Source organism: Urocitellus parryii, chromosome 8 (assembly GCF_045843805.1).
Source record: "Urocitellus parryii isolate mUroPar1 chromosome 8, mUroPar1.hap1, whole genome shotgun sequence".
Lineage (NCBI taxonomy): Eukaryota > Metazoa > Chordata > Mammalia > Rodentia > Sciuridae > Urocitellus > Urocitellus parryii.
The window spans coordinates 142,517,457-142,532,356 of NC_135538.1; the positions used below are offsets into that span (position 1 = coordinate 142,517,457).

The 14,900-nt window shown below is 46.5% G+C and overlaps 1 protein-coding gene across 1 annotated transcript; it reads left to right on the forward strand.

Moving 5' to 3' along the window:
- Positions 1 to 3,418: 3,418 nt before the first annotated feature.
- Edn1 (endothelin 1) lies at positions 3,419 to 9,997 on the forward strand. The gene is made up of 5 exons (XM_026384623.2): positions 3,419 to 3,752; positions 5,379 to 5,547; positions 6,947 to 7,105; positions 7,261 to 7,374; positions 8,870 to 9,997. The coding sequence occupies exons 1-5, from the start codon at positions 3,689 to 3,691 to the stop codon at positions 8,970 to 8,972; spliced, it is 609 nt and encodes a 202-aa protein (XP_026240408.2). The 5' UTR covers positions 3,419 to 3,688; the 3' UTR covers positions 8,973 to 9,997.
- Positions 9,998 to 14,900: the final 4,903 nt, after the last annotated feature.

Below are 14,900 nucleotides of genomic sequence, written 5' to 3' on the forward strand. Positions count from 1 at the left end.
AAAACATAACTTTATCAAATAGTTTCTAGCATTCAAGTGTAACATCAAAAGCAAGAAAGGCAACAGCAAACTGTTCTCCTGGGGAAAAAAAAACAACACACCATCTTTGTAGCTTCTTGTCTCCCTTCCTGTCCTCCTCTCAGCGGGTGGCTGGCTGCAAAGACCTTTTTCCTTGGTGTTTAATTGAGGGGGGCAGTAAAGGCATTCTCCATATTTATAAAAACCTCCCTATTTACTCCTTTGTCCAGCTCTTTCGCTCCCCCCTCTTCTTCCTGCCTCTCTAATAATGCCTTAAGTGCAGTATCTAGCTTGTAAAACTGGTTTGCTGGGGTTCTCCTCCCTCCCCTTGATTCTTGGGAAAATTTTTCGCTGGGAAGTTGCCTGGTCCTGCTACAGCCGCCTTCTCTGGGCCTGAGTGAGGTTTCCCTTCTTCCTAGAGGACAGGAGAAGTGGGTGCTGCTGCCACAGGTAGAGACGTGGACAGAGGCTGCAGATGCCACCCCCTTGGCCTCAAGGCGCGGGCGCGCGCACACACAGACAGACACCTCCACAACTCGGGATTCAAAAAAATGGGAGCAAGATTATACTTGGAAAGATTACACGTCCAGGTCTGAGATCCTGCACTTTTATTTACCGTGTCCTTTTACAGACCAAGACCAAGTTGGGGACAGATCGCTGCCCAGTCTTTGATTTTCTAGTTCCAACACCTTCACTGGGTGGCAGGACAAGAGGGAGGGCGGGCGGTGGGAAGGCGCTGGGGGAGGCTTTGCTTCGCTTGTGCACCTGATGATCACGCATGGCCCGCACCTGCGGGGGCAGCCTCCGCGAGGTGGGGACAAGGCGGGGCAGGGAGCCGGGCTCCCAGCCATGGTAGCCCAGGCTGGACCCAGGATGCCTGTGAGGGCGGGGGCGGTGGTTTCCGGGGAGGGGCTGAAGACAGGTTGGTCCTGACTGTTGCCAGTGTTTGGTCAAATATGCCAGCAGGTTAAAAAAAAAAAAAAAGGTGTGTGTATGTTGGGGGTGGAGTGGAGGTGGGGGCGGGAATCCCTGCCAAGGCACAGTTCCCATCCACTTTTCTCCCGCAGGGGGAAAGCTTGGATCTTGTGAATGTGACATCAGCTCTTTTCTCCCAGAGGTCCCCTGCCTGAACTGGGGAGGGCAGAGCTGGCTTCCTGCTCGCGCCCAGTTCTAGAGGGAGCCTGGTCTCCCCGGGCGGGCCCCCAGGGCTGGGCTGAGGTAAGCGCACGGAGGCAGAAGGCCCCGGGATGGGTGGAGGCATCTCGGAGAGAGAGTGTGGGTGTGGGTGTGGGTGTGGGAGGGAGGGCTCCTGCCTTTCCCCTGTCCCCAACTTTTACTGTAGTGCCTCTTTTAGGGAACAGATCTCATCCTGGACCTGACCCTGGTACTGGGTCTCCCCCACTGTGACTTCCAGGGAGGTGGAGGGGGACAAATAGATCCAAGTCCACAGCAAGTATATTCAAGTTCCACCTTGGGCTAAAAAAAAAAAAAAAAAAAAAAAAAAAATCTGTCCTTTAGATTCTAGAGGCGACGAAATGGTTCCCGGGATCCTCCTGGGTTGTTGAGCATTAGAACATGCTGTGCATGTATCTGAATGTACCCCAGTGAATTCCACCTTTCTGTCTATCTATAAAAGCATCCATTAAAAAATAATAAATAAATAGAAGACCCGTAAAATCGAGACAGGGGGAAAGAGGAAGCAGTGAGGACCAAAATGGAGCAGATTCTATTCCTTGCACCTTATGATTGTGTCTAAATGAACCTCACTATTATGTATAACTATAATGCACTAATAAAAAAAATTGAAAAGAAATGCTGGGGGAAGAAAAAGAAAAAGAAATGCTGGAAATCCCCCTTTCCTTCCCAGGAAAAATTGTAGTAAAGGCTCCATCTGAGATGGAGGAAGTGCATCTTAGACCCTAGAACCTAGACGTAGACTTCTCTGTGTGTAGGGAAGAAAGTCTGATTTGATTCTGTCTCCCTGGGTTCCCTAGGAGAACTTAGGTGCAGATATCCACTCTGCCTCAGGGTGCCTCCGTTTTCTCACCTGAAAAAATGGTGCTGATTGGAAAAGCCAATGTGTTACATGTTTGTTTTGCTTTATTCATTAAGGCACACGGTCACTTGCACCTTAACTACCCTGTGGGCACCTTGAGGCATGTGCATGTGGTGGTGGTGGTGGGGGGGATATTTTGAGGTTAAACAGACAGGAAAATACATTATTAAATAAGGTATTAACTGATCCCTTTATCCAGCGTGGGCATTTCCTCCATCCCAACACCATCCCTAATGCATTCACATACCTCTACAAGAACACCCTTTTACAAATGAGGAAAACAGGAATACGTTTTTTTAAAGAACAGACTCAGGAAAGCAGTCTCTGTGAAGAGAGTAAGTGAGACATGTGGAAGTGCCCCCTTTTTCCTATTTCAGGCACCCTTGCTGCTCTTCCTTGACCCTGGCTACAGATCTGGTTCCTTCTGTCATTTAGAAGCCAGGGCTTTTACTTTTCTTCCTAGCAGAACATCAGCCCCTGTAGCTCTTCATCTCCCCCTGGTGTTCGTCTCCTGCCATTTCGGATTGTTGGTATTGACAGTAGGGGGAGTTGGAAGGCGAAGCAATGGGGGAGCACAGAGAAGAAATTATGGGGGCTTCTAATCAGTGATATTGGGGGAAAATGGGATGGGTGCCTGACAGGGCTCTATTTTTTTTCTTTTAAATCTCCTTTTCCTTGCCAATCCCTCACGGATCTTTCTTTCTCACTGTAGATGCAAAGAATATGAGTAAAAAATAAATAAATAAAGACTTGGGGGGGGGGGGGGGGCTTGAGTAAGAGAAAAGCAGGTTGATGCCAAAATAATTTGACCCAGAGTCTGGGGGAGCCACGGGGGAGGGTGTCCCCTTGTTTGATCAGGACTAAGAAATCAGAGAGACATAAAAGGAAAACGAAGTGAACAATGAAAAAAAATTCCCCCCCGCCCCCCCCAGCACACAATACAATCTATTTAAACTGCAGCTCATACTTATCATACCAATGGTATGACTTTTTTTCTGGAGTCCCTCTTCTGATTCTTGAACTCTGGGGCTTGCAGCTTGCTAAAGGGGAAGCAGACTCCGGCCCTGCACGGGCAGGTTTACCAAAGGTCTCTAATGGGTATTTTCTTTTTCTTAGCCCTGCCCCTGAATTGTCAGACGGCGGGCGTCTGCCTCTGAAGTCCGCAGTGATTTCCTTCAGAGCGCGGCCTTATCTCTGGCTGCACGTTGCCTGTTGGTGACTAATAACACAATAACATTGTCTAGGGCTGGAATAAAGTTGGAGTTGTTTACCCCCACTCTATAGGGGTGCAATATAAAAAGCCGGCCCGAGAGCTGTCCAAGTCAGACGCGCTTCTGCCTTGGAGCCGGAGCAGCGAGCGAGCGAGCGAGCGAGTCCGGGTCTCCGCCGCTGCTGTCCCTGCGCTCGGCCGCCGCGTGCGCTCGCAGAACGCCTCTCCTGCCTTCTCGGCTGGCAGAAAGGGCTTTTAAAATTTTTAATTTTTTTTTTAATTTTTTTTTTTTGCCTGTGAAAGGGCACTTAAGCTGGAAGGATCGCTTTGAGATCTGAATAGCTAGAAGCGCTTCTAGGAAACCAAAGCTCTTTTCTTTTTGGTTTATCCTCTTTTTTTCCAGAATGGATTATTTCCCCGTGATTTTCTCTCTGCTGCTGGTGGTTTTCCAAGGAGCTTCAGAAACAGGTAGGCACCGCGCGGACTCCGGGAATCTGGGAACGCGAATGTCTTCGGATCCACCTTCCGACGTTCTCGCGTCTGTTTTCTTCCCTTCTCTTTATTATTGCGGCTCAGAGAGCAAAAGTATCTGGGAAGGCTCGCTCCACCACGGTACTGAAGTTTCTAGTGAAACAACAACAACAAAAAAGTCGATCCAAGACAAAATAGCTTTAAAATGACTTTTTAAAATTATGATTGCAAAATGTATTTTCTTGACTTTAAAAAAAAAATAACTCAAGAAAAAGTGAAGAGCAGCTGCCGTTTAGCCAAACGTACAGTTGCACTACGTGTGTTCATACAGGTACATGGTATGCTCAGGATCTTATTATATCTTATTTGAACACTGCCTTAATATGTGTAAAGTATTTAAACATTCCAGCTTCAAGCCAAGGAATTTTATTCAAGTCACTCAAGCACTATGTGAGCTGTAAAATCACCTGCAGAAGGACAGTGTGTGGAATAACCCCCTAGGCGGTTTCAGGATGGAGCAGATGTTTTCTTTAAAATTTGTCATTATTGACTTTAGGTTTCTTTTGGCAGATTTTTGGCACCCCAAACAGTGTGAGCTCTATTTTCAGTTGTATTCACCTGTCCTGGGAGGGAAGCCGGGATAATTCTTAGCTGCTTAAGGATTTAGACAGTATGTGTGCATCTGCCTGTTTCTCCTCTTTTTTTTTTTTTTTTTTTGGGGTCAATGCACTTTTTTTGTCTTTTCATGATCCTGACCAAAGAGAAAGGAACGTCAAGGGAATGAAAATCCTGGAATGTGTCTGATCATTTGAAATGTACAAAATCAGGCAGATAAGCTGCATGGCCAGATTGTCTGTAGGAAGAGGCAATGCTGAGTTAGGGAAGAGGGAGATGGTGCATCCCACCGTCACTCTGCAGAGGGATTGTGGATTCAAAGTCCACAGAACCTTTCCTAGGTCCCTTAAGTGGCTTCTTGGTCAAGGTTTCTGTAGTTTCCCACCTGAAATGAATATTGCAGAGTTAATTTCTCTGCTGTCTCTAATCATGTCTCTGGTTGATTTCAAGTGGTCTGTATCATACTATCATATATCATCTGGACCCCTCTACTATGTGCCCTGTATAAAGTGTAAAGTGGTTGGTACCCCCTAAAGGGAAGCACACCCTGTGTGGGGAAGTGGTCCCAAAGACAGAATAGTCAATATGTTTTAATTGTCATCAGCCAATTTTAAGCCACTCTGGGTTGTGCTGTCCTATGAAGTTCCAAGCAGAGGCCAACTCAAATTTCAGGTAGAGAGTATTTTGAAGCATTTCCTTGAAGGGTTCTTCCAGGGGGCTGGTAAGTCCCTGTTCAGGTGTTTATCTCTTGTGCATTTGTATAATCTTCCTGCAGGTGGATAAGCCAGCCAGGGTAAAGGTGAAGTCATGTTAAGGAGGAAAAAAAAAAAAGAAAGAAAGAAAGAAATCCTTTCCTTCTGTTGTGTTTTTGTCTAAGAACAGTTGTAACCTTTATCTGCTCTGATCTGCTGTGCTAAATCTGGTGTCAATACTGTGATCCAGCCTGTCTCTGGGCATCGGAGGAGATGTCCCTCACTGACCTGCTTTTCCTCTCCTCTCTCTCTGCAGCTGTCTTGGGAGCTGAGCTCATGGCCGGGGCTGAAAGTGGAGGGGACAAGTCCCCTCCCAACACAACCTTGAGGCCCCACCGGTTCAAGCGCTGCTCCTGCTCTTCCCTGATGGATAAGGAGTGTGTCTACTTCTGCCACCTGGACATCATCTGGGTCAACACTCCCGAGTGAGTCTCTAGAGGGCATCGTAACTCCAGTCTTTCCTTAACGTTGACTACCCTAGAGCCCCGTCAGCAGCAATCCTGTGCTGGGGAGTACCTGGCTTGGGATCCCAAGGCACCCCTTCTGACAATGGGGAAGTGCATTAGTGGACACGATACTCAGGCAGGACAGCTTGATTCTTAACAACTGAGAAGAGGGTCTCCTGATGCCCTGTGGCTCAGGCCACTCATTATGGGATGGAAAGAAGGGCTGATGACAAGCCACAAGCTGCTGAGCACTGCAGACGAGAAACTAAGTGAGGAGGGTCAGCGGTGGGTGCAGACTGGGTCTGGGGAGTCCATTGCCCAGGTTCTGTGTGGGTTAGGCCCACCTCTGCTTCTCATAGGAGGGTTCGGGGTCAGAGGAAGAAGGGATCGCAGAGAGTTAGGATCCGATGCTTTCATTTTACTTACAGAAAAACCAATATCCCAAATACTGATGTCCCTTGTAATAGGAGTAAGTTTGTGGCAGAACTAGAATGGGATCCTGGATCTCCTTTTTCTGTACTTTCTCTTTATAAAATCCTATTTTAAGACAGAAATAGAAATACCACCCTTGGGTGTCTCTTCCCCTTCTAAGAGTAAAGAAAAGCGGTGTGCTCCCTTCTGTCCTGAAAACCAGTTTATCCATCAGAAGTAAAAAGTGAGCACATTGTGGCCTATGTTATGGCAAGAGATGACCAAAATCCAAACCAGGACTGAACCAAACCACCATGGGCCTTGTACTTCCTTAGTGAGGTGGTTCTTCCAAAAAGAGAACTTTATTCTTTAGGTGAGAGTCAAAATGGACCCCTTGCAAATTCTTGGCAAACCTTCTGACATAAGTCCTACTGCCATGGGGCGTCACCAAACTCCAGGAGAAACGTGCAAACTTGTGCCTCCTTCCCACAGCATTACCATTATCCTATAATATTGAAATGGAAAATAGAGTTTAAAAATCTTGTAAATCCTGGTTTTGCCTTAAGGTCTCTGCCCTCTGCTCCTCCTCTTGAGCAGCTGTTACCTTAATAGCATTTTAGAAAAGGAAGAAAATATGAAACAGACACAAGAACAGAGATTTCATGATTTGGGACAAAAAAAAAAAAAAAAAACAATGTTGCCTAGATGGAAAAGAAATTGAACTTTGTTAAGAGTTGAGATGACCCTTCATTGAATCAGGAAGACTGGTTTTCCCCTGGGTGGGCGTACACTCTCGGGTCAATGACGGGCATGTGTCCCCGGTGGTTGCCACACTGTACATTCTTCAGTAACTCTCCCCAGTGCTGGGTGACTAGCTCCCCGTGTGTCCCGTGGAGTGGGTTTGCCCCAAAGAGTGTGCCATTAGGAAGACTATTAATTATGCTGATGTTTCTCTCTTCCACAACAGGCGCATTGTTCCCTATGGGCTCGGAAGCCCTTCCAGGTCCAGACGATCCTTGAAGGACTTGTTTCCCATAAAGGCAGCAGAGCATGGGAGCAGATGCAAGTGTGCCAGCCAAAAAGACAAGAAGTGCCAGACCTTCTGCCAAGCAGGGAAGGATCTCAGGTGAGCAGAAGCACCTCTGCTCCTCAGTGCATGGTGCAGCCTCCTGGCTTCCTCCCCGAGGAGGCTCCTTTTAGAGGGAGTTGCAGGGGCGTGGAGGGTCGAGTTGAATCTGAAGGTGCCATTGCTGAAATGTGTTTTCCTGGGTGTTTTCACAGGGCCCAAGACACGATGGAGAAGGCCTGGAATAACCGTAAGAGAGGAAAAGACTGTTCCAAATTTGACAAGAAGTGCATCTATCAGCAGCTGGTGGCGGGAATAAAAATCAGAAGGTAAGAAGCTCCTAAGAACAGTCGCCCTGCTCACCGGTGCCCACGGCCCGCGTGGCAGTCCCTCCTGCCCACGCTTGGGAAGGGGCTTTGGATACAGCGGCAAAGGGGCTCTTCATAGGTGTCCCTTAAAGAGAGCGAAGGAATCCCTTTTCAAATATTTTGATGAAGCCCTCAGTACTTTAGCAAGTAGATTTTCCCAAGCAAAAGAAACCCAGAGACACCTCTGTTGTTTGACCATGTCCAGTCTTTGCCTGAGTACATGTATTTGCTGCTTTTCTTGAGAAATTTGAAAAAAAAAAAAGCATTTCAGGGAGAAGACTTTTTTTTTTTTTTTTTTTTAAGTCCAAGTGCCAGATATAGTCACGTTCTTTCAAAAGTGGCAGTTATTCAAATGGCCAGAGGCACAAGAACATCATGAGGAAGGGCTGGTGAGATTTGGAACGTGTTTGTTTTTCAGGTTCTTATTATTATTTTTAAATAGAGGAAGGCATTGGTGGAAAGTCAATGCTGTTCCCAAAGTTCTCTCATCTCTTAGTCTGTTGTGGGCTGGGATGGAGGAGCCATCTGGAGGGAGCAGTCTCGTGGGGTTGCTACAGGCAACTCTGCAATGATGACCCTTCCGAGTCCTGAAGGTTTTGGAGCTCCCAAGCTTGAGGGAGGCAGCTTAGGTTCAGATCTGTCACGTGTCCTTCATATCCCTATTATGGTCTATGGAAACTTTTCCTAGAAACCCAAGGGCAAGGAGTTCTGTGATCAAAGTGTTCAGAACCCAGGCTTGGCAGTGCTGAGCCACTTCTGGCTTGTTTATGACTGATGTGGAGGACAGTTCAGCCAGTGTTCCTTCTCACCTGCCATGGCACACTCCGTATTTATCTCAGGCCAGGAGTGCTCTCTACTAGACCACAGGGGCTGAACTGACCTGAAAAAATGATTTTTTCTAGTAGTTTGTACCATGTCCATGGTTACATCAACATGACGGCTCTTCCTCTTTTTTTTTTCTTCTTGCAAATAAATAAGTCCAATATTTAAAAATTGTCATAAAGTCTTTTATTTAAGCCTACCCATATACCTTCTCTTTTTTTCTTTTCTTTTTGACTCTTGTCTTCAATTTATCATGTGATTTAGAAGATTCCTATATCTATTGTGCTAAGTTTCTCTATAGTAGCAGAGGTGGAAACGAGGCTACAGAAAATATTCAAACATCCCTGGCTTGTTTTAAAATTGTATTTAATGGCCAATTCGCCTTAGACATGACTGTATGAACTCTCTCCCCGTTTTTAGGCCAAAGGGCAGGCTGTATTTTCACAATGGTAATAGATGCCAGTTGAGGTTTTATGGAAAACCTGTTTATCACTGTTGTGGTCCATGGTGAAAGTTCAGGAACCAGGTCTAGATTTGTTTGTGCCAGATTCTAATTTTAGAAATTTCTTGGGCCAAGGAGTGATTTCTTCTTTATTTTTGTAACATTTTTTTTCCTTCCGTCTTGTTTTAATAGGTTGGATGCCATCAGAAACAGTATCAAAACATCTTTTCGTGTTGCAAAGCAAAAAGCCCAATCTTCCAGAGAGAAGAATGTGACCCACAACAGAACACATTGATTACAAATCTTCTGGGCCGGTGTGAAGCCATCGCCTCCTGAGAGAGAGTGCCGTGGCTGACACTCTTCTCCAACCGCAGTGGCTGGGATCAGAGCAAGAGAACCTTCCCTGCCTAGACTACTTCTACTCCAGACTGGCAAAGGACCAGCGTCCTCATTCTGAACATTCCAAGAAAGGTTAAAGCGTCCCCAACCTGTCTTCATTGGCTCCATTGGTGGTAACTGCGTTTGTGTCTCAGGTCTTGGGGAATGACAAGGGACTGCTCAGAAAGCAGAGACACCGGTGACACCCGTGACATCCGAATGGGGTGGCATCCTCCAGATGGAGGAAGGAGATTCCACACCAGGGTGGAGTTTCTGAAGAAAGTCCTAAGGGAGCATTTGTGTCTGACTCAGGCACCGCGGGCACATTTCAGGGAGAAACTCCAAAGTCCAGGCAAAGATTTTTCTAAGGTCTGAACAAATGGAAAACAAACTCGAGGACTAGTAAAGAAGAGGGGGGAGAAAAAAAAAAGACTTTGTTTTTAAGTCGTCAAGTGCAAAAGTGAAAGAAACTGTTACTACTGTAAATCGGGATGAGTTTCATGAGTCTGAGTCTACCTCACCTATCTTGCACTCGGGCAGATGTGCTTTCCACTTGTAATTCTCGCCTCCCCAGATCCTTTCCCTTCCTCCCAGCACCCTCAACCTCCCGTGCTAAATCCTGGTCCCATTGATGTCTGGTCCCATGTGTCAGGGGTAGATAAACATTCCGATGTGCTTATCTTCTAGCTCTGATCCATAAGAAAAAAATGACCCTTGAACGAGGAGACTCCCTTACCTTGAGTGTGGGGAACACAATGGTATAGGGGGTTGTTCATGAAAGATACAGGGAAGGAGATGTGGGTTCTGCTTTAAAGCAGTAAAATGATTTTCCTTTGTATAACCGACGAATGGAAGAGGTGAGATTGAATTCTGATGTACTTATTTTTTTATAGATATTTATATTCAAACAATTTATTCCTTATATTTACCATGTTGAATATATGTCTGGGCAGGCCATATTGGTCTATGTATTTTTTTTTTAAAAATGTGTATTTCTGAATGAAATCGAGAACATGCTTTGTTTTGCCGGTCAAGGTAATGATTTTAGAAAATAAATATTTTTTTTTTCCCTACTGTACTGAATTTTGAATCATTTCTGAAACTCTTGAAGAGCGGGCCAAGGGGGAGAAGGATTACCCAGGGAAATGGTTCATGATGGATTCCTAGGAAGGTGGGCAGGAGGAGGAAAGGAGTCCAGGCTGATCCAGAGAGACCGGGGTTTACATCTTAAAAGTTGCTTTTAGATGGCGTCACAGCAAAATCAACACAAAATGAAAAAATAAATAAATAAATAAATAAATAAAGCAGCTTTAACCTCTCTGTCCTCCCTTGGATGTTGTGTCCTACTTGCCCGTCACCTGAAAAAACTCTCCAGGGACTTTATCCATTAATGTCACTCCTCCAGCTACGGGACAGGATCCAGGTGGTGATAGGTGCTTTCTCCGTATTAATGGGCTGGCGGAAGGAATGGAAAGAAGACCCCTCGCAAGACACCCAGTGGCACGCCATTCGACATCGCAGTCACTCCCGGAAATGGCCCATCTGTCAGAGCCAGGAGAGAGCCAGGTTCCTGCTGGCTTCTTATTTGCTCAGATTAAGAATTTTGTTTATTGAGGAACACTGAGTACCAGGGCTTCTTCATGGTAGTGCAGGACTGGCCCCGTGCCCATGGTAGCAGAGAGACACCAGGTGCTGGTCCTGAGTCACCTGCCCTGTAGCACCACTCTCCTCTCCACTGCAGGCCCCCTCTGGCCTGGCCAGACCGTTGGAGCCAACAGGGTTGTGAATGAGCTGGGAGGGCCTTCAGAAGCTTCACCGCCTTCTCCAGGAGTGGCTGACAGGAGGCCGGCACTCAACAGGCATTAGCTCCTGGCGATCACTGATCAGTGACCCAGCAGAGGGACAACCCTCAGGTTGGCAATTCTCAGCCCCCGTGGCCCACTCTTATCTGTTTAATGAGGCGGTAGGGGGGTTTTCTAACAGCTCCCCAAAATGGTCTGAGGTGACATGAAGACGTTGAAGGGGCACAAAGAAAACAGACCCCAACTTGGGGATAAAACCTGGACCCTGGGATGGGAGGGGCGCTGAGTAGAAGAGTTCCAGTGACCATACAGCCAGGAAGAGCGGTGGAGCTGTTTTGCTGGTTTGTTTCCATCAGCCCCACTTTCCCATCTCTCTCCCTGTGCTCCCTGCGTCAGTCACTAGCAAGGAAAATGGAAGGTGTCTGGCAGCTCCAGCCTTAAAGTGCATTGGGAGGGTCTTCAGAAACTCCTATTTTCCAAACAGAGCAGAGAGTCCACCATATTCAAGGGCCATACAAAGTGCGGGGTGAGCTGACGGGCTGGTCTCTCACTCTCCTGCTGTTTTCCCAGTAAAAGCCCAGTTTCTGGAAGGCCCCTTCGACAGATTTCTCCCTTCACACTAATAGCCCAGCAGAGCTTTGATCTCCGGACTCCAAGCACCAGCAGACCCTGAGCCCCCAGTGGACCCCGGGCAGGGAGAGGTGACCTTTGGCAGGGGGAGTGGGGAGAGGACCCCACTAATGGGAGCTCACTTTCTCCCCAGGGATTGGCTTCTTTTATGATAGGAACTACAGGCTTAACCACCTGTGCTTTCCCCAAACAATTCAGGGAATTATACTGAACTAGAATTGCCCCAGGAAGACTCTTGCTCATGTAGAAAAATAGAAAAACTTTAATTTTTTTTTTTCCCTGTGAAAAAGCCAAGGTCCAGAGAGGGAAGTGATTAACCTAAGATCACACAGCAAGCTGTAAGCTGTGGCATCTCTGGCGACAGAACTCTTCAGTTCTGGAGAGCTTGCTGTTTCACCCCAAGGCACCTAGGGGTCAGTGGAAACAGATGTCCCAGCAAACCTTAATGAAGGGTTCTGTGTGGTAAAATGCAAAAGCACTCCCTGAAAGCCTGGCCTCCCAGCCTTGCTGATAGTGGTTGGGAGACTCATCTCCTCAAGATGAAAGAGAAGAATCAGGGTTGGGGGTGCAGCCCAGGAGTACAGCCCGCGACTTCCCGTTCAAACCCCAGCCCAGCCAAAAGAAAAATACAGGGAAAGAGAAAAGGGGCTTAAAGAGGCAAACACATCTTACTGCATCATTAAGTAAATTTCTGCAGGCAGAACAGAGTACAGTTAGGAATTTCTAATGATTATTGTTTTAGATTGAATGACCAAAGGATGATTCCATCATATGATCGAAAGGGAATTCTTTGGGTCATTTCTCTTTCATTCCATAGTGAAAGGCCAATTATGTTTTTAAAAATGTCTATGTCTAACATCTTCGAAAATGCTTTTCAAGCCGGCTTCTCAATGTGCAAATCTGCGCTGTCTCCATGTCTTGTTCTCAGTGGGGTTCCTCCCACCCTGTCTTCCTCCCTCATCTCCACTCAGTCTGGGGTCCCCAGTCTAAAGCTCAGGACAGCAAGTGGCTTTGCTCCGGTGACCTCCCGGGTTTAACCACCACCCTGGATCTTTGCAGAGACCTTGGTTTTCCATGACCTTTCCGCATTCCTTCTCCCATTTGACCCTTCACCACACAATCCTTTCGGGAAGTGGGGACCACGTTATTTACCCGTGGGACAGCCAAGGACAGGGACATCTGGAAAGAGTGAGTGACTTGTCCACAGTCCTCCATCGTCAGACGAACTGCAAAACTGAAACTCAAAATTCCTGACCCCTTTTTCTTAGATTTACTGCATCAGAGGCACAGCATGGGGACCAGGGACTGGAGAAATGTAGATTCTCTCCAGATTGTCCATGAGCTTAGTGGAAATTAGTTCTTGTTTATTTTTTTATTTTCTGTGGCAGATCAATGCTTTACATGTCCTCTGCTATTTGCATAACATTGAGTGTATTAAGTCCTCCTTATTATGATGACGCACAGTTGGGAGAGAGCTGGCTGTAATGTACCGTGTCTGTCTCTGAATCTGACACAAGGAAGGACATCGGAAGAAATCACATCGATGCCTGTGACGGCAGGGGCTGTCCAGTCCCCTTCAACCCCGGGCAATCATCAGAAAAAGAGTCGGAACTGGTGCCACTGGATAATGAAAAGAGAAGGGCCTAGGCCTGGGGACACCAAATGATGGAAATGATGGATCCCAAGAATGACAGGTTGCCCACAGCTGGATGGGGCGGCACATCAGGAATCTGACATGCAGCTTTACTGGCTCAGGAGCTTCGCTGTCTCTGTATTCTGTTTATTTATTTATTTATTTTTTAAAAAATATTCTGAGTAATCCCGGGCCCCTTCTGCCCAGATTGCTGTGGAAATGTCCAGGGGTGGTGTTTGCAGTATTAAGCTACTGGCATGGCATGGCACGGCATGGACCCTGATCAGTTGGAACAGACTGGGACAGAGCTGTGGAGAGACTCCTGGTGATTCCAGCCAGACCAGGGGTTAACCCTCCAGATGTTGGCTTGTGAGGAGGGCTTATGGCTTGAAAAAGGGGCAGCCAGGGTGACATTTCCAGGTTCCTTTCTGCTGTGGATATTTACCAACCGGGAAGAAATCATTTTAGTATCTCTTGCAAGCTGGAATAGGCTCCCTGGGATGCCCCTGTGTATGTCAGACTCAGAAGAATTAGGCTGTTCTCTGCTTGATGAGTCACCTTCTTCACAGCATCACCAAGTGCAATGACATTATCTGGATGCCAACGGAAGTTTGGAGTCAACTTTTTCTGCCCACGCACCTTGTCACCTTGTTGTGCACTGTCCTCTGCGGTGCATGTGCCCCTCACCCATGCTGTGGGCTCCTTTGCTCTAAAATCTTCTTTGTCTTCTTGAAGCTTTTTTTAGCAGGGCAATTTTATGGTCATCAAACCCAAGGTTTGCCTAGGAGCAAGGTTTGCTAAGGCCCTGGATCTGCTTTAGGAAGAGACACGAAGAAGCTGGCTGTATGGTTGAGTCTTGCTCTCTCATATCCACTTTGTCACGAAAGGGTGACCCGATAATTTATTATTTAAACTGAGGATGATGCACTTAACAATTTGATGATGCACTTAACAATTCCCCTGGGACCAAAAGCTGTTGTGGGAAGACTGGGACACAGAGGATGGAAAGCCTTGAAGCAGGTCAGAATCTCAGAACCACCGTGGTCTCCTGGAGATGCCTTGGACCTGGGTCCTATTTCAACAGAGTCAATATCTAGGTACCTTTATCTGCATACCAATCTAGGGCAGATAAACTTCACCTTCCCTCGTGCCTGCAGGCGTATGCACAGAGCTTAGGGCACAACATGTCCATCAATAAATGCCTGTTCAATTAGTTAATAAATATATAGATAGGTTCAGTAAAAGGGAGATAAAGATGATATTCCTCTGGCTAACTGGGACTAGACTTCCAAATATTTGTGAGACCTCCATGCAGGACTCTTGTTGGAAAATTTGTGTAGCCAAAATTTCTTTATTCAGAATCATGGTGTGGCTTTTTTTTTTTTTCTATTTCTCTCTACTCCAAGCCATTCTGCATAATAATGTTCTTACTTAGATGCTTCAAGTATCATTCCAATGAAAATAGAGGAGACGGAAAGAACTTAAAATAAGTAATGTCATCTCCCCTTCTCAGAAGTTGTTCAATGTCATTCTCTGCTTCTAGAAAAAAAAAAATGTCTTTTACCAGGACAGGAACCAGGCTGGGAAGAAAAATCAGAAAGTATTAAAATTTCTACACGGACGTACGGAGTGTTTAATTTTTCTTGTGGGTATCTTCGCACATATTCAACAGTGAAGAGAGCAATGTTGTAAATGCAATATACCATCACACGGTTTTAACGGATGTCAACACGTGATTGATGACATTTCATCTCTACCAACTTCCTGACCTCCCTGGGTT